The sequence below is a fragment of the Tachypleus tridentatus genome, chromosome 13 (genome assembly GCF_004210375.1).
Source record: "Tachypleus tridentatus isolate NWPU-2018 chromosome 13, ASM421037v1, whole genome shotgun sequence".
In the NCBI taxonomy this organism is placed as follows: Eukaryota; Metazoa; Arthropoda; class Merostomata; order Xiphosura; family Limulidae; genus Tachypleus; species Tachypleus tridentatus.
In genome coordinates this window covers 150,595,369-150,614,434 of record NC_134837.1, presented here as the reverse complement: position 1 = coordinate 150,614,434, position 19,066 = coordinate 150,595,369, and the positions used below count along the sequence as shown (strand labels likewise).

Sequence of the window (19,066 nt, the reverse complement as noted above, 5' to 3'; positions counted from 1 at the left end):
CACTTTCATGCACATTGAATTATTTCGAATATGATAAACCTTGTACCATAACATAATAGCTCAGTTACAGCCACTGAGTAATTAGAACTACAAAAATAATCAAGTTTCATAAAATGTTAAAGTGTGTTTTGTTTTTTCATTTACTTAATATTTTATATTATTAAGTATAAATATTTTGAGAGATATTTAGATAGCATGAAATAAAGTATAAGATCTTCCATTTCACAGGTTGAAAGTTCTTATCAATTTTATAATTATTTCAATATTTGTGTTGTACTTTTATTCACGTTACTTATAAAGTTTTAATATTTTAATGATCCCTATAATTCACAGCTTAAAAACTCCAATCAAACACACGTATACCTAGATCAAACAGACCTTAATACTGATGGTCTTTATGGTTGTGAAGTATCAACAGAAGCGCCCTCTTACAAAACCGTGCAAGCAGAGAAAAAATTGAAAGTCTATGGTAAGCTTTCCAAAATTTTGAACTAAAGGCAAAATTGAATTATATGTTAGGAGTAAAAAATGGATAGCAGATTAAAGAAAATACACACACGAACATATCTATACATATGTTACACTATTATTTATATTATTAATTCATAGGTATATTATGAATAATATTCTAGTTCATAGCTAATTGGCATTATATTTTTAAATATTTATCTTTGCAGTAGGAAGAAATTTATATATTTCAAACAGATAGCAGGTTAGAGTTGTCAAAAAAAACAACCTAAAAATCAATACAACAAATTCTATTTTCAGTACTGTCAAACTCTACAAGTAGTCTGTGCAAAGGCTACACGTAGCTCATACAGAACACTTTCTGGGTTGTTCTGTACTTAGAAAGCTGGACAAAACGTTTTTGTTGTTCATGAATGCCAAATATCCCATATTTTCTTGTAGTTTATTCAAATTCTTTCCGTGCTAAGAACCAATATTCTTTTTACGTTAGTTCATATTTTATTTAATACTGAACATCACATTCAGCTAGAAATAATAAAAGTAGATTCAACATAGGTTTTTCCCATTTCATATTTTATAGTTTAGGATCTAAGGATAGCAAAGGGCTTTATTCTTACCACATGGCTGTCTCTGCAGATGAAGCTTGATCGTCAGAGATACAAGCAAAACTAAATGCTTTATTTTTTTAGACTTTAACAGCTAGTTTAATTTATAATGGCTTATTTAAAGAAAAATGATCACTTAATTTCATTTTATCTTTCCGTCACTGTGCAAAAGTGTTAGGACAAAGTCAAAAATTATATTTCGGGCTGTTTTCGAAGAACAGTGGAAGACAAGTTACAGGTGGAACATCAATTTTTTATTAATCTTCATACTTAATACAACAGAAATTCAGTGTAATTGACTGAATTCAACAAACAGTTAATATTTTGTGTCCCCCTTTTACTTTAATAACTGCAGACAGTATTTCAGGCATTGTTGCAACACATTTGATCAGTGTTCTTTATCATTTTACTCCATATGTCTCTACTACACTTCTATAAAGTTTATTTGGAAGTAACGTTTATTTATCAAGTTTTTTATCTATCAATTCCCAGATCTGCTCAATTAGGTTGATATCGGAGTTCTATGGGGGTCATTGCATCATTTGAATTACTCCAGCAGCTTCTTTCTTAGCTAAGTAATTTCTGCATAGGTTGAATTAGTGTTTGGGGTTGTTTTCTTTATGGCTGTAGAATCATTTACCAATAATACGCAAACCACTTGGTATATCATAACGGATCTGTATCTGATAGTACTTGCGATAGTTCATTATTTCATCTAATTTGCAAATATCTCTTGTCATTTGAGCAGAAAAATACCCCTAAACCATCACACTGCCCCTCCAAGGCTTCATTGCAGGTGATATAAATTGAGGAAAGTATCTTTCACCCTTCTTCCGCCAGATGTATAACCTACATATTTGAAAATCAAAATAAAGGCTTATGAACCGCTACACGATCAAATATTCCATTCTTATTGAGTCTTCTTAATATTGTAGGCATGAAATGTTTTCTGTCATTGATACAAAGTCTTCTATCTCATGCTTGAGATCAGTGGCAGTCTTCCTTTTGTCCCGAAGGCTGCATAAACGAAGACAGCTAACAGCATTATTATCATTGAATTTTAAGTAATGCTGCCTTTTTCTTTCCTATTTTTAAATGTATCTGTCTCTGTCTTACGATCTAGTTTGTACTTGAGAATGTTTGGGGAGCATTTCAAGTCTGCAGCAACTTGTCAGAGTTCAACTAGAATCGCGTAAACCTTTTATGTGAACGCTCTACTCTACTGACAATTCCCTACGTCTTCTTGGCCGTAACATGACAACAAAGTTTAATATATCGTGTTAAACATTGTTTTTAGTAAGGTTTATTTGAGGAGTGCTTTAAATTAATTTCTTCTAGCATACACCGGTACTATACGCTAGCTTCTTTTTGTATGGTAAAGACACTGCATGAAGTACCATGATAGTTGTTTCAAACCCCAAATTTGATCAATATGTTCATTTAAGTAGAATTATTATGGTATGTTCTTGTTACAAGTATATGTAAATTCTGTTTGTTTGTTTAATTTCGCGCAAAGCTTCGAGAGGGCTATCTGCGCTAGCTGTCCCTAATTTAGTAGTGTAAGACTGTAGGAAAGGCAACTGGTCATCACCAGCCACCGCCAACTCTTGGGATACTCTTTTACCAACGAATAGTGGAATTGATTGTGACATTATAACGCCCCAACGGATTAAAGGGCGAGCATATTTGGTGTAACGTGGATTCGAACCCGTGATCCTCAGATTACGAGTCAAGCGCCCTTACCACCTGGCCCTATGGGAATTCTAAAGAATAAGTCTTCTCAACTTGGTTCATTTAATTATCAACATGGATCAGTGAAGCATTATCATAGTATTGAAGTTTACATTCTGTTATGACATGGAAGAATGAGCAATATAAAACGGAAGGAATGACAAAATATCCTATTGTACTAACCCTTTTACACAGTATTGTATATATGCATATACATTGAAAATCTGCACATTATAAATATATGTAAATACAGTCCACAGTTTCTTCAACAACTATGTACAACTTTTATAACTATATTTTCGACATTCATTAGAATTTTACTTGATTTTGCAATACTCATAAGTGCCTATTAATTTCAGTTTTACCAAGAGACAAGCCGGTCATCGAAGGACTAGAGTCAGTTTATGGCATAGGTGATGAAGTTAATGTGACCTGTAGTTCGAGTCCTTCTAAACCGTCAGCCCAGTTGTCATGGCTTATTAACGGTCAACCGGTATGATTCCATGTCGTACATCTGTGTTTGTAACTGTAATCCTCTTCGTATATTAACTATAAACGGCGTGATCGTCCATTATATGTTATTTTGTTTGACATAGGTTTTTACTTTCGAAACTTTTGTTTTTCTCTTGTATAGTGATATAAATTTAGTATAAAATATTCAGGATTGTGGTGATTGAAGGATGCTTTTTTTCGGATCTTAAAGCTAACCGCACATGCACATTTACAATTTCATTTCTGGATTTTTTTTATTAATGAGATTTTCAATAAGAATATTATTTGCGAAGTTTTAGCACTTAAAATACGTTCCTAGTAATAAAATTATAATAATTTTTGTCGTTTTTTTAATACTATATTAAATTCGAGTTTAGATTAATCCTATTTTAACTTTCTTGGAGATCCAATTCATGTTTTTTCAATTCAAATCTGTGTTTTTAACTTAAAGAAAACGTTATGTTAAAAATAATTTTATTTTAAACAGTAATTACAACTAAATGTTTCTTTTAAATAGCTCTCTGTTTGAATAGCTTGCATGTGTCAATACAGAGATGCAGATGCGGGACATGGCACCATGGACAATACGTTTAGCACCTGTATAGTTGGTTTGAGCAGTAGACGTAAAACTAAAAGACATAATTTCTAAAGAGAATATCTTCACTCTTGCCATGAAAACTGTAAATCTTGCGCATAACAAAGCGTTATAGGCAACAACGTACTACGAAAACACATTCCAGTCAACGTGGGTGCAAGGTATAATTAGGAAAGAGAAACTGCTGCCGTTTCTTTTGATCCCATTAACAAATAAGAAACAAAGACTGGATATTCACGAAACTTCATAAACAGTTGTTTTCAGAAGAAAAATATACAATGAAACTGGAGCTAGATCAATCTCATTCCACCATATACCTGCTTCAATGGCATGCTTAAACAGCGTCTTGGATTTTAGGGACAGCTATATACAGTAGAACACTTGCGAAGAAAAAAAAAAGGGTTGTTAAGACGTGTAGTTTAAGATTAACCTCGCTGGCTTTCATGGAAGTCTGTGACGGTCACTGCTGGCCAAAATCTTAAAGCCAATGAACATAAAGAAAAAATACGCATTTTGCGTTGTTAGACGCAACCACTCATTTGAGTACAGCAATAAGAAAATGGAAAATAAAAATAAAACAATTTATTTAGCATTTAATAGGGAAAATGTAAATAGTATGAAATTAGCTTATATACTAACTGGTCAAAAGTTTAAGACCATACGAAAAGAAGTCCTAAAAAGGGGAAGAAATGCCCAACAAGAAGTCTCAGTAGTGAGTTGCACGGCCGTCATTGCGAATAACTTCAAACATTCGCTTTGGCATTGTCGATATAAGCGCTTCCAGAAGGCTGGCTGGAATGTTATTACAAGTGGTGAAGATGGCTTTACGAAGATCATGCACTGTTTGGAATTAACGTCCATTTCTATAGATTTCCCTTGCCATCCACCCCCAAACATTTTCAATGGGGTTCAGTTTGGGCGAACATGCTGGATGATCCAAAAGAATCACGTTATTCGCCGTGAAAAAGTCCTTTGTCCTGCGGGCATTGTGGATTGCAGCGTTGTCCTGCTGAAAGATCCAATTATTTCCACACAAGCGAGGGCCTTCAGTCAATAAGGATGCTCTTTCCAACATGCCAATGTAGCCAGCTGCTGTTTGACGCCCATGTATAACCTGAAACTCCATTGTTCCATGAAAGGAGAAAGCACCCCAGATCATGATGGAACCTCCTCCACTGTGTCGTGTAGAAAATGTCCCGGTGGTGATATCCTTATCATGCCAGTAACGTTGGAAGCCATTTGGACCATCCAGGTTAATTTTTTTCTCATAAGAGAACAAAACCTTCTTCCACTTTTCTACGTCCCATGTTTGGTGTTTCTCAGCAAAGTTTAACCGATCTGTTTCGTGGTGTGGAAGATGGCATGGCCTTTGAAGACGTTTACGATTTTTAAAGCCTTTCTCTCGTAGATGCCGTCTTATTGTTCTTGAGCTACATTCTGCGTCCGTAAGTGCCTTAATCTTGTTCGACGATCGGCTGGTGTCTTCCCGGACAACTGGTCGACTCCTCCTGCTCAACGCCAGCGAAATTTTCTTGGGCCAACCACTTGAAATTCTCGTTCCGTATCCCTCGGAGTCTTTTAAGAAATTTGTAACAGTAGCAGTAGTTTTACTACGCCCAACCTCACCAACGATGGCACGTTGAGAGAGACCTTACTTTTGCAGCTCGACAATTCTGCCACGTTCAAACTCTGTCAACATTTTAGCTTTTGTCATGTTTTTACCCAATGTAACACAAGAGATGTCAGTGGGAGATGTTGACAACGCTAATGCGTGAACACAAATGACTAAATTTCGTTACGTGTTTACCGATTAACGCTTCGTTGCTGTATGGTCTTAAACTTTTGACCAGCTAGTATTTAAGCTAACTTCATAGTCTTCACATTTTCCCTATTAAATTCTAGAAAAACATTTTATTTTTATTTTTGCTTTTCTTATTGTAATCTTTCGAAGCTCTACTCAAATAAGTGGTTGAGTCTAACAACGCAAAATGCATATTTTTTACTTTTGTTCATTGGCTTTAAGATTTTGGCCAGCAGTGTTTTCATAGTTATCAGGAGAACAGGATCAACAATGAAGGAAGTAATTTCATGGACAGCACAGAATATGGAACTTCGCGCTTGTAAATTGTGGTTACTCTTGTCATCAGCTGATTAATGCACAAGCTGGAAAGTTCAACAGAAAATATTTATTAATTTACACAAATAAAACTGCACGCTTCATATTTTAACAACAAAATGTAAAAAAGGAAATTCGTTCAAAAACAAAGTCAATTTTTTTCCTTGTACATCAATCGGTAAATTCTAATAAACTAAAATATAATTTATGGAAACAATATCGGAAACTAAAGCTTGGAATCAAATGTACTGTTTCTTTTATTTTAATTTTTTTCAAGCTATTACAAACTATTTATAGGCTACAGTTGTTAACATTACATTACTTTATTGGAACAAGGCAGATTTGATTAGACCATAAGCAACAATACCCATTATTGTTCCAAAATTATTTATAATTGACGTAAACCACTCAGTAGGTCACATTCAAATATTTATTTACAGCTGTTGTATTAATACACCAGTTTAAGATGGGATAACTATATACTTATAATTTGATGTGTGCTTGATATGTATCTTTAAAAGAATTAAGGAAAAAGGAATTCATAATCACGTTACTCTAGAAAAACGGAAGACTTATTCTATCGGAAAATAAAATTTCTCGGAAACATAAAATGGGTGGGGTTGGTTCATCAAGAACACGTTATAAAAAGACGTTAAGTTACAGGGGCAAGCACAGAAAGAAGAAACTCGTCAGGAGTATGATTTACAGATTATACGTTTTACTAATGTGTATAAAAGTCGTTATCAAATACTACAAATATTTCCAATATAATAATAACAAATATTTTCCTGTTGTGAAATAGTAAAAAAATACATATGAATATACTACTTTAAAATGATTAAATTACATGTTTTATCTACATGAAAGAACTACAGTAGAGGTAATATTTTACGTGACTGAATGTTAAATCTTAGTTAAACGATAATACAATTTAGATAAGAAAATATCTAATCTGTATATTAAGTTCACTTTGGTTTATTTTGGCTTCATTTGACATCATCAAGTCTGTTCTATAAATGTATAAGATTTTGATTTTTCTATCATCAATTAATTACATTTATGGAAAATTGCAAAATATTAATTCATTAATGATGCATTTTGTACTGTTTTGATAGGCTGAACCAGCTTTTCTTACCACATATGAAACTAAACGCCATCTAGAAGGATTACAAAGAACTATGTTAGGCCTGAATTTTATTGTGACCTTTACTCATTTAAAACATGGTGTGCTGTCTTTAGACTGTACAGCTATAGTTTCTCAAGAATACTACTCTCAAAGTGGTGAGATCGTGATTGGTGGAAGAATTAGAGAAGACCCCAGTGACTGTAAGTTTTATACAGTATAATTTGCCAAGGATCCTTCTATTACGTATATTTTGAATTTGTGGTAAAGTGTCTTAAATATTCTATCTTCAATGTTAAAAATCAATACTGCCACTATAACTAGAAAAGAACGTTTATATGTTAATACAAAATTTTTATATATATTGTATATATGTATATTTTATTACTATTATTAAAATTGAACCATATTATTTCTATAACAGCTTATCACGTACGTCATTTACCGAGTTCTACTTTCATTTAGAAAAAGTTTAGATTCAATCTATCTAATATAATAGAGTTAAGCACTATATATCTTTCTTGTTTAATCTAATTAAATGTCAGTTAATCTTAATCACGTCGAAAAGCTCAGTTATACACTTTCTTTTATTAATTAATACATGTTGGAAATATTTTATGCAAACTAATAAAATTAAAATTTCAAGAACGTGCTTGTACAAGTATATTATTTTATTTTTCAATATCCTGTCGTCAGAACTCGATATTAAAGATAAATATTGATAAGTCTCCAACTGCAGAAATGCTTCCAATACGCTGTGCTTCAGCACCGTAATTTCAAGCAACATTTTTCGACAATTAGATTGTGCAAACAGATAAACAATTAGAAAATTTATTCGACATCGGATGTTAGACTAGTGTTCGGAACTAGTTTGTTTGTTTTGGAATTTTGCACATAGCTACTCCAGGGATATCTGTGCTAGCCGTCCCTAATTTAGCAGTGTAAGACTAGAGGGAAGGCAGCTAGTCATCACCACGTCAAGGGATTGTCGTCGTAATAATATAATTTTTAAAACGAAATTAGTAACGTTTATCAAGATACGAATTCATTTAGAATTAAAATACTTTTTAAAGCGTTAATACATATTCAGAAGTTAATGGGTTACGTTCTAGAGTATAAAAATAATCTAGTAAATACGTTTGTCTTGTTAAATTATGCAATTTACACATTTACTCGAACCAAAGTATTATTTTCTTTTGCAGCTCTGAATTCTAAAATAGCATCATTAATTCTCACATAAAAAGTTGTTTTTCTCCCGTTCTGCAAGCAATAGTATCTATTTTAATTAAAGTATATAACATAACATATGATTCGAATCAATGCTTAACTATCGACGTAATGACCAAAGCTCTATCCAACCTTCTAAAAAAATATACTTATTTTTTGCTGCCCTTTATACCATTCATGTGAGACATGACCAATAAGAAATGGAAATCATTCATGCTTACTAGAGTAATTACGTCTTCTTATGAATTAGAGTACAGAGATTCTTAAACTAAAGTAATAATTACAAGATATGTAACACGCCTAGTGTGACCTTCACCCAGACATTTGTACACATAAATCGCTTCAATTTTAGCCTCGCCAATGTTTTTGTCTTTTTAAACTGACAAAACTTGTACCACATATCTTTAACCATATTCTTCCAATTAACGAGTAAGTGTTTAAAATATTAATTTTTGTTACTAGGTTTTTCGTTTTCTTCAAATTAGTCTTGGGTTTGTACTTCGAAAAAGATTTAAACAAGTAGAACACGAACCTGAAAATTTGGATAATTTTATTTGTTTGTTTGTAATTAAGCACAAAGCTACGCAATGAGCTATCTGCGCTTTGCTCACCATGGGTATCGAAACCTGATTTCTAGTGATGTAAACCTCCGACATACCATTATACCACTGAAGAACGGTGAACAAAGAAAATATAATTCCGAGTACTGTAACAATATAGTTAAGCTGGTAGTGAAAAAGAAGTGCAAGAAATTAATAAATGGTTCAGTTACATACCTTATTACTGGATACGCTGTAAATCTTAATTGATTTAGACTTAAATATATTAGAAGATAAATATGACGCATGATTATTTTGAGGCTAAAACGGACAAATCGGGTGTAAAAGATACAAAAATTTGGGACTGACCGATTTGTTGCAAGTAAAATGCAGCACAAAGTAATGTTTATATGTTTATAGTAAAATATATGAAATAAAATTGTTTTGTATAGTTATTCTACATTTCATCGTTAAAATTAGATAACCACAAATCAAAGTAACATAAAAACTGCAAACTAATCACACGTTCCTAAAATATAAATTACATCATATGTTAATCACGCATCCGTGCATCATACGAGAATCTTTTCTACACTAGAAAGTGTTTCATTCCATACACTTAGATTTTAACTTCCTGAGGATTCAAACTTAGTCCCTCCCATCAGTTGGTCTTCCGGAACCCCTAGAAGGGAAGGTAATTTCTCTGTAGTATGAAATATAGTATCTCGAACATATTTTGTTAACGAGCTCTGAACCACAGGGAATCAATATTGCGGTAATTCTACAGACTTCATTCCAAATATAAATTGTATAATTGTAAAATATAATATGATATACCGTGAACTAGTTGCCTACTTTATAAAGTAACGAAATGTGTTACGTTTAATATAGAAAACATTCAGTTACCAATTATCCGCCAATAGTTTCTGAGTAGAGAAAGAATGGGCAATTTTCTGAAATAAAAACAGACGAGGGAAACCGCGTCTTTTTTCTTTTTCTTTTTTTTTTATATATAGGGAGAGGTGCTTTTAGTGGTTTTCCCATCTTTGAAATCCGCAAAATATGGTGTTTGAATGTTTTCAGCCACAAGATATGTGACAAAACTCTCAGTAATAAATAAAAGTTAACAGAATTATACATAAACAACACAACAAAATGCTTAAGAGCCAAAATATGCTCATAAAATATCTGCTTATGTGAAAACTTTACAAAAAGTACTTTTAATAATCAGCCTGATATATTACTGTCAAAATATGTTAAGTTTATTTGTATGCATTTTTAAAATGTTTGTTAAAACTTCTACACCTTTTGACACTACCGCCACGTCGAATAAGTTCAAGAAACATTTTTAAACCTTATATAAATAAAAAACTGCGTTTCATTTCATTAATTTTACGATATTTGAACTAGTAAATACAGTTCCATATGAAACAAAAAGCGAATTAACTAGTCTTTTATCATTTCTTAACACTTAGTTGTAAAACAATCTTTTTTTACTATTCTCCAGGTTTACCTCGCAATGTGATGAGTGATTAAATTGACCGACTATTATTGGTTTCTATGCTAGCTGTTTCATAATTTCTAATGACTGAGAAAAACCACAGAGTTGTATGATGACATCAAAGCTATAGAGCATAATTATGAAGTTATTTCTTCAAATTCATATTTGTTTTTTCATTTATTCCTTCATATATTATATCGGTCGTCAATTTTAAATTAAATGTTATTTACAAGCATATATCAGTTATGTCGCTGTGGGTCTCCTTAAATGCTTCGTGACAAGCTGTTATTCCACTTTCTTACTGGAACTTTCTAATACAAACGTGTATGTTGCTGGTATCTAAAATGCGTCTGCAAGTATGGGGATACATTAAGACATGTCATTAATCCCTTAAAATGAAAGAGTTTTAACTAAGCTTACCATTTTCTCAGATCCGCAATGGAAGTGTTAAGAAAAGAGTTTTGATAATAATTTATATTACAGACCAAAATATGGAATGTTCTACTAAAATATGGTAAGATGCCATCATGCATTTTAATTTGTTCTGCTATATTAGGCTCTATTATGACGTTTATATTATTCTTGTTTTACCTCTACTGGCATTGTCGGATGTCTGCGGATTTATAACACTAGAAATAGGGTTTCGATACCCATATCTGGCAAAACACAGATGGCCCACTGTTTATATTGTGCCTATCTTAGGCCCGGCATGGCCAGGTGGTTAGGGTACTCGACTCGTGAACTGAGGGTCACGAATTTGAATTCCCGTTACACCTATCATGCTGGCCCTTTCTGCCGTGGGGAGTTATAAGTACAGTCAATCCCACTATTTTTTGGCAAAAGAACAGTACAAGAGATAGTGGTGTATGGTGATGACTAACTGCCTTTCTTCTAGTCTTATACTGCTAATTCAGAGATGGCTTGAGCAGGAAACCCTCGTATACCTTTGCGCGAAATTCAAAACAAACAAATATGTACTTAACTTCAAACAACACTGTTATTGTTTAATGTATTTTGAAATATTTGGTGTTTGAACGTAAATCTGGGAATTTAGACTTATTCACATAGAAGATTATCATACATTTATATAGTTCTTTATATTATTTAGGAGGTAAAATACGAGAGAGTTTCAGTACATGTGCGCCTTCACTTTTTCACAAATCGATGTTATTTGAAAAAAGCTGCGTTTAACAGCTTTGGTTGTAATGTTTGTTTGTTTTTGAATTTAGCACAAAGCTACACGAGGGCTGTCTGCGATAGCTGTTCCTGTCAGTTGTGTTCCGAACTAAAATTTTTATTAATTACATTTATACGGCAAAGAAACATTAAATGCTATTATAATGAAGGGCACAAAGGGTAAAGTATGTTATTTGGCTACCATTCTTTATATTACTTATTTTTATGTCGAGTATTTTATACTCTTTAAAAATTCAAATTTTAAAAGAAACATTTCTCACTGACTACTGGAAAGGCCTTGTTTCTTAACTTACAGTGATGAAACATTTATTGCCTCACCCAATTTTTTTCATACTTTTCTTTGGAATCATCGGCTGTTTTGAGACTGGTGCAAATGTTCCACGTATGATGCAATACTGTATAAGTATTACATCAGCAGCTCTATAAGCTATCTGATTTTTGCATCAGCAGTTGTTGGTTGTAAATAGAGAATTTTAATGAGAGTCAGCGTAGAAGCCTATTAGCTACAAAGTGCGTGTGATGCTACAATGGCTAAGGATTGCGTGTTAACTCCACGAGAAAATGTAGTCGATGTTTCTATAAGCAAAGAGGAAGTTCCGGCTAAGGAGATTGCTATAAGAATAAACTTAACTAGTTTATTGTTAGCCACGTGGTGCTGGTAGTCTACTGTTAGCCACGGGGTACTGGGATATAAAGAGGCTGACCGTGTGGAACTGTTAAAGGAAAAGGAAGGGAGAAAGTTTCCACAATAGCTGACGATCATGTTCTGAAACGCACGTTCCTGTAAAGTCGTCTACAGGTCTCAGAAAAGCGTATCAAGAAACATTTGGGGTCACCGTGCGAATCGTCCGGTTTTGTGCTCAAGGCAATTTCAAGCAGTTATCAATGTCAGAGGATGCGCAAGCAAGTATTAAAACACGGAACAGGCCTTGTAATCCACTTCGTCAAATAAATTGGTGGTGTTATCTTTAAATCAAGGTTGTTTTTTTACTCAGAGAACATTTGGCCAGGTATTTGTTGATCATCTGCTGTAATACGTATGTGACGATTGGCTTGTTAATAAAAATACATAAATGTGTTTGGATCACTAAAATATGAGTCCGAGTACACCACATAATGTTCACAACTGATTTTCACCAGCTCTGACACTTTCACAATGTTCAGTTTTATAAATAATTACTGGAATAAAGAAAAGTGGGGAAAAATTGGGTGATGCAACAATGTTTTTCACCACTGTAGTATTTGTTTATCACCAAAAGTTTGGTCAGGCTTTCCTTCCTTTTGTTGTACAATTGTCCAGTGGGCTGCATTTCCTTTTCCTTGTACAATGTTTTATATTACATGTATGTATATAATAATTTTATATGTTTTCTAGACATGGTAAATATAAACAGATTTTGCTTTTTATTGTTTGTTATATTAAGTAAATGAGTTTCCAGGTTATCTGTATTTCATTCGTTTAACTTTAATACTCGTTTCTTATTCATTTAAATAAGATGAACTCTGGCTGTATTATTCATTTATTTCGATATACAGTTACCTGCCTAGAGTAACCAGTAACCTCTGTTTGTAGTTGTACCACCAGAAAAGGGACCAACACTGGTTACTGGTAAGAAAGAATACAGAGTTGGGGACATCGTAGAAGTCAACTGCAGCTCCTCCAGAGATACGAAGAAAGCTCAGTTAACGTGGTTCGTCAATGACCAAAAGGTAAAGGTCCCGAGAAAGATCTGATAGCATCCATTGTTGTACATTGAATCTGTGTTCATTTAGATAACAAATTATTTCGTGAGTTTTTAATCCGATGAACTTGCTTCGGCATTCAAAGCATATTATTACCCTTGAGTATTTTTTGAATAATTTATTTTAATACTCCGTCAAATAGAATCCAAAAACATTTAAATGAAAATGGCATAAAGTTAATCATAGAAAAAATATTACATCACCAACTAATCAGTTAGTTGCGTAAATGTAACAAAAACTGCCCTCGTGTTCATCCATACAAAGAACAGGTTTTTCGTTGTCTAGCTTGATACTTGTGTTCGCAAACTAAAAAAGACAATTTCTATGTTGCCACATAGTCATATTTGTATGTCAGTTAAAATATGTTTATCGAAGTATACGACCAACTTCGTAAGTCTACGTGACATAGAATAAATTACGCCATTGTTTAACCTTATAATATAGTATTCTTACACAACTCACAATATATGAACAACTTTGTAAGTCTAGGTGGTATGGAATAGTTTAGGTTATATGATTGCTTAAACCAGTAGGGTTATATTTCGATGTTCACTAATCATGTATAAACTTAGATTTTACAAAACATTATTAAATTATTATCTATAAATTCAGGCATCTGGACCCTATATATATTTAAAAAGATGCTATATATTATGAAACAATAACTATATAAATCCACTTTCAATACAAAAAAAAAATCAGTTCAGTGGTTATTCATAAAATTAAACGATGTAAAACAGTTTAGTTAGGTTTGGTAACCAGTTTCCTGTAAATGTCCATATGCAAACATAATATCTAAACCTTGAACAAGACAAAAGCTTTTTTTATAGCTGTAAATCAAACTAAAGAGCCTATGCAGCCACTGAAAAAATATCGGCATATTTAAGTCCAGATGAGCAAGTTACGTCATAGACTAAATTTTTTTAAAAAATCTGCATATTCAAGCCGGACTGAACAGGTTATCTCATTGTGGAACAAAACTGTTTACCCATATTCGTTAACTTTTCTAAGTCAAACTGTTTAATCTATGTATAATGTCTTGATTGGTCCAGCAAAAATCCTTAAACGTACTTAAGAATATGTATTTTAGTTAAGTTTGCAGAGGTAAAATATTCATATATTCACGTGGCTACACGTACATAGGAGGAAAGAATTAGGAAAAGAATAAAAAAGGAAAACACTATTTTTATGCATTTCGTGATAATTTGAATGTTTTATTTAACCTTACGAAATGATACATCATTTTAATTTGCAAAAATTAACATTATTACGTACCTTGTTATATCAAACCTGTTAAAGAAACTTAAATTGATTTTAAATTCATAGAAAAAATTAAAGCCATGAAATAATAACAAACTTCTATACGTTTAATGTTTTCATGACAGTAAGTAGGGAGTAAATGTTCATATCGTACAGAGTAGTGACAGCAACAAAACTACTAAATATCTATAAAAAGTGGTGTGACAGCTGTATATCTCTATCCATCAGAGCTGAAATTCGTTTTGCATAACATGTATATTTTTATCTTAGAAACTAGCATACTAAGCGTTGATTTCTTTAACTACTCACATGTTATTTATATTCTGACATTATGTGTTTAAGAAACATCCAGATATCTAGAATAGACTACTCGTGATAATAAAATGTCTGAAATTTTTATTTTCTTATATTACATGGATGTAATATAATCAAGTATTCATAAAATTCATATTTGATGCCTTAAGACGGACTAAATAGATATTCTTAACCTAAGATTTTATGACTCTTTTTATTACAGGCTAGTCATTTCTACGTCATTAACTACCCACCAATTATTTATAAAGACGGTACAATGTCTTCCTTGATTGGATTGAAGTTCCGCTTGACTCATAACCACTTGCTGTCTGAAGGTTTAAGGATAAAGTGTACCTCCACCAAGTCAATTGTATTGGATACTAAAAGTCAAACGGTGATAATCGGTGGAACTCAGCATAGTTCCGGCCTCCACGTGCTGGCAAGTAACGGGAAAGGTAAGGAATTATGCCGGTTACAAAATGCACATTTCAATAACAAATACTTATTGAAATAAAAACATGTATTTAAGTTTTCCTTATTTTCTTTCAGTAAACCAAGAATTTATTAGCCTAATGTCAAACTCCTTGTTTAAGAAACCAGTCAGTATTTACTGTCTTACGATATCATCTGTGTATTTTTTGTTGTTGTTAAACAAAGCTCCTAGCTATGTTATATTTGTGAAGCAAACTTCATTATGTTTTTCATTTGCATATGTATATTTGATTGAGTAAATAAAAATATTTATACAGTATATCCGAAACGTCTGGAACCACAGGCACTTCATCAAATGTTACAGAATATGTTCATGTTTTGTCCTAATAATTCGAAACAAATTTGGATTATCAGCAGAATTAACTCAACCTTCTCGTGCTTCTACAGCGAAATAAGTCAGTCACGTACCAGAAGTTAAGAAAACTGCAAAGCACCTACAAGACGTTTTGGACACTCTAGGTTGATACTAAGTTGATATACTGAAAGTTGAATTTGTTTATATACCTGTATAGTTGATATAATGATTTGTAAACCTAACCTCAGAACGAGATGGATTCGAAAGTAAAAGGCAGTGATAGTTGTTTTTTGTTTTTTCTCAATATGTGCTCTCAGCCCTAAACGCTAATTGGCAGTAATATAATACAATGTGAAAGTTGGGCGAAGTAATTTATGAGAAAGTTCTCGAGGGACGTCTATTACAGTTGCCGTTTATGTTTGAGTTTAATTGTTTATTAGACATTGCACTACAAATTTAATGTGGAGTGGCTGAAAGCTAACTGTCTCAGTGTTTACAAACAAAAAATTAAGCTAAATAAATGTCATGACAATTAGCCAACAGTGTGTTGTTTTTTGTTATACCCTTAAAATGATTAAAATTTCTAGACCTTCGCAATCTCCTCAGTACATAACACAGTTTGGAAAATAAAAGAACATCTTGGATAATGACTTTTCACTGGTCATTACCACAAACTAGGAGTTTGGTTGTTTTGGCTTTTGTTTGACTTTTAAAAATTATTCTTGTCATTGTGTGTTCTATTGTAATTCATTGAGGAAATAAGGTGACGCTTAATTTCACAAATGTTTTGTTTGCACAGAAGTACAGAATAGTCAAGAACATATCTTTTTCAAGAGAACTAGTAGAACAAATACAAGGAAAGTTAATCACTACACTCTAGAAAAATTACAAGTAACGAATAAATAAATGTTTCCTTGGCAACACAAAATATTCTCGTGAATTTCATGCCCTATTTATTGCGTGTTGATGAAATTCACAATTTTTTAATATTTGTTTTCAAGATATTATTATCTTAATGTAATTCTTCCAGCTGTGAAATGATCACAGTGCATTTCATCTTACTGTTGTTGTTTTCTCTAACATTTATTCTTTTCAGAAACTAACACCAGAAGTTTCTGGAATATGATGTTATGGAGCTGGTCATTCAGTCTAGCTTTCGTTCAGTCAAAGTGTGTAGACCAACTCTAACCACAGCAAATGTAAAGAACAAAAGGTATAGACTTAACTAGATCTGCCACTATGTATGAAGAAGCTGGTAAGTTAGATGGACCAGCAAACCTAGGGTTGTCCTTTTGTCTTCACTTCGACAGTCCGAGAATTCATTCCATGCATTGGCTCTGACAAGCTAACCTCTTCATTAACGTGAACAATGATTGCCACAATATTTTTTCATATTTTGTTCGTTCCTAAGGACAGGAGCTGTGATACATAAAAACAAAAGAGTATTATGTCTGCAACTCGTAACGATAGCTATATAAAATTTAGAAGTGCAATTAAACATATAATTGTTTCTGCTCTGTTTTTTTTATCTTTATAAGAAATTACTGTTATTTTTCGTTGTAACTTCATTGCTTGACAAAATATTTTTCTTCTAGCTACTTTTTTAAAACTTGCAGGAGAAAAAAATGTTATTTCTAGTCTCAAGATTTCGATACTTTGTATTAGAGATCTGGTTTGTATTTGAAGATGTTTACTTGTAAACTGTATAGGTTTTTAAAGTTCTTAGATTATATTTTCTACCTTTATTTCCTCTTCTCCTAAAAACTTTAATATATATATTATGTTGTTTGCTCTACAGTATTAGTTGAAATATGAAGGCACGGCATCTGGTTTCAAGGATTGGATAAGTGGAGCAAATAAATTCGAAACCCTAACTGAAAATGAACACCTAGAATCATTGTACGTTTTAGCCCTTAAGACTCGGAAGGTAAACTTGAGTCGTTAGAATTTGGTAGCACATGTCGAGAGCTCAATGATCACGTTACATTAAAGAGAGAGGTAGCATGCTCTGTGTCAAAATGTTTTCGAATGGTATCTCATTACAACTTCAACAAGCCTAAACGTGGCTATGACGCTCTTCTACCAGGAGCCTGTACTCGTGCTTCAAGATGCTTACAGACTGATAATTGATTTTGTAGGTAAAAATATTCTTTAATTGCTTAAGAAATTGATCTTGTAATTAATTTATCATAAAATGAGTGAATATACTTGTGTTAAAACATTTATAACGTTAATATTTTAAATGTGACGACACTTTTCTTATATTTATTAGAATGTAGCCCAGTTTTTTTCATGAATAAAATCAGAAAGAAATCTACAATGTCAATTTAAAGGAAAGTTATATTTAATAGCTAATTAAACATCACCTAAAAAATCGCATGCACTGTTACTAGTAGAGTTGCTCTGTTCTGGTTAGCCTGTTATTACTCTCTATGTAATAATGTAGAAGTAATTTTCGATTAAAGTTTAATATAACGTTGATTACAGTAAAATTGTAGCGTACTGAATTTAGATTGAAGAATACACGATCGATAAAAACAAGAAAGACCATTCACTTTATTCTAAAATCACACAACCTACTAGTGGGGAAACAAAACTAATATCATCTTGTAGGTAAAAAAGTACGTATTTTTAAAGCCAAAGTTTTCATTTCCGTTTCATTTGACCAGTCTTCAAAGCCCAAATTAGGCAGAAAACAAACTTTATTAGTTAAAATTTGAAAAAAACGTTTGGATTGTAAACTAATTTAGAATTCCCATGGATCCATTCCCAACAAACAAATCGAATTTATTTTTATTAATTTATTTAATTTTTTTACAATATAAAATGTGATTATGTATCGTACGTCTTCTCCTTATCAGTGTAAATCTTTCTTCTTTCACTAATTGTACAACATAAAAGCAGAAAAACAGTTTAAGATGTAGTATTTACATGTAATAGAAATGTCTTCTTTCATAACTTTACCATTATCTCCTACTTCCATGTATCATGTTTCTTTTAACGATTACCAGCCTACTAGTTCATCGTACTAGTTACATTACTGACTTAATGTTTGTGTTGAAAAAATTTCAAGTGCCCAGCACAACTTGTTATCGTTTATCTTAATTTAGTCATAATGTGGAACGTACTACTGGTCAAGGGAGTGATTTGATTAATTATTACGTTTAGTTTAAGAATTGTCAATCATTGGCTGTGAACTCATGAAAGTATTTTAAAAAACAATATTATTAACTGTAGGTAAAGTACAGATATTAAAATGTGAAATTTGTGGATAGTTTTATGAAAGAAAATATTTTATTATGTTGTAGTTAACTTGCTACAAAAGTACATTTTATTTTATTTTATTTGTAATTTTATTTTAGATGTTATAAAACTCCATACATTTTAC

The 19,066-nt window shown here is 32.3% G+C and overlaps 1 protein-coding gene across 1 annotated transcript in view; it reads left to right on the top strand.

The window, feature by feature from the left end:
• Positions 1 to 18,114, top strand: part of LOC143239381 (uncharacterized) — a 47,652-nt gene extending 29,538 nt beyond the window's left edge. Inside the window, exons 3-8 of the mRNA XM_076480395.1 lie at positions 334 to 469; positions 3,164 to 3,297; positions 7,123 to 7,333; positions 13,168 to 13,304; positions 15,115 to 15,346; positions 16,775 to 18,114. Of these exons, the coding sequence (XP_076336510.1) occupies positions 334 to 469; positions 3,164 to 3,297; positions 7,123 to 7,333; positions 13,168 to 13,304; positions 15,115 to 15,346; positions 16,775 to 16,866 (942 nt within the window). The 3' untranslated portion in view covers positions 16,867 to 18,114. The remainder of the gene's footprint in view (positions 1 to 333; positions 470 to 3,163; positions 3,298 to 7,122; positions 7,334 to 13,167; positions 13,305 to 15,114; positions 15,347 to 16,774) is intronic.
• The last annotated feature ends 952 nt before the right edge of the window (positions 18,115 to 19,066 follow it).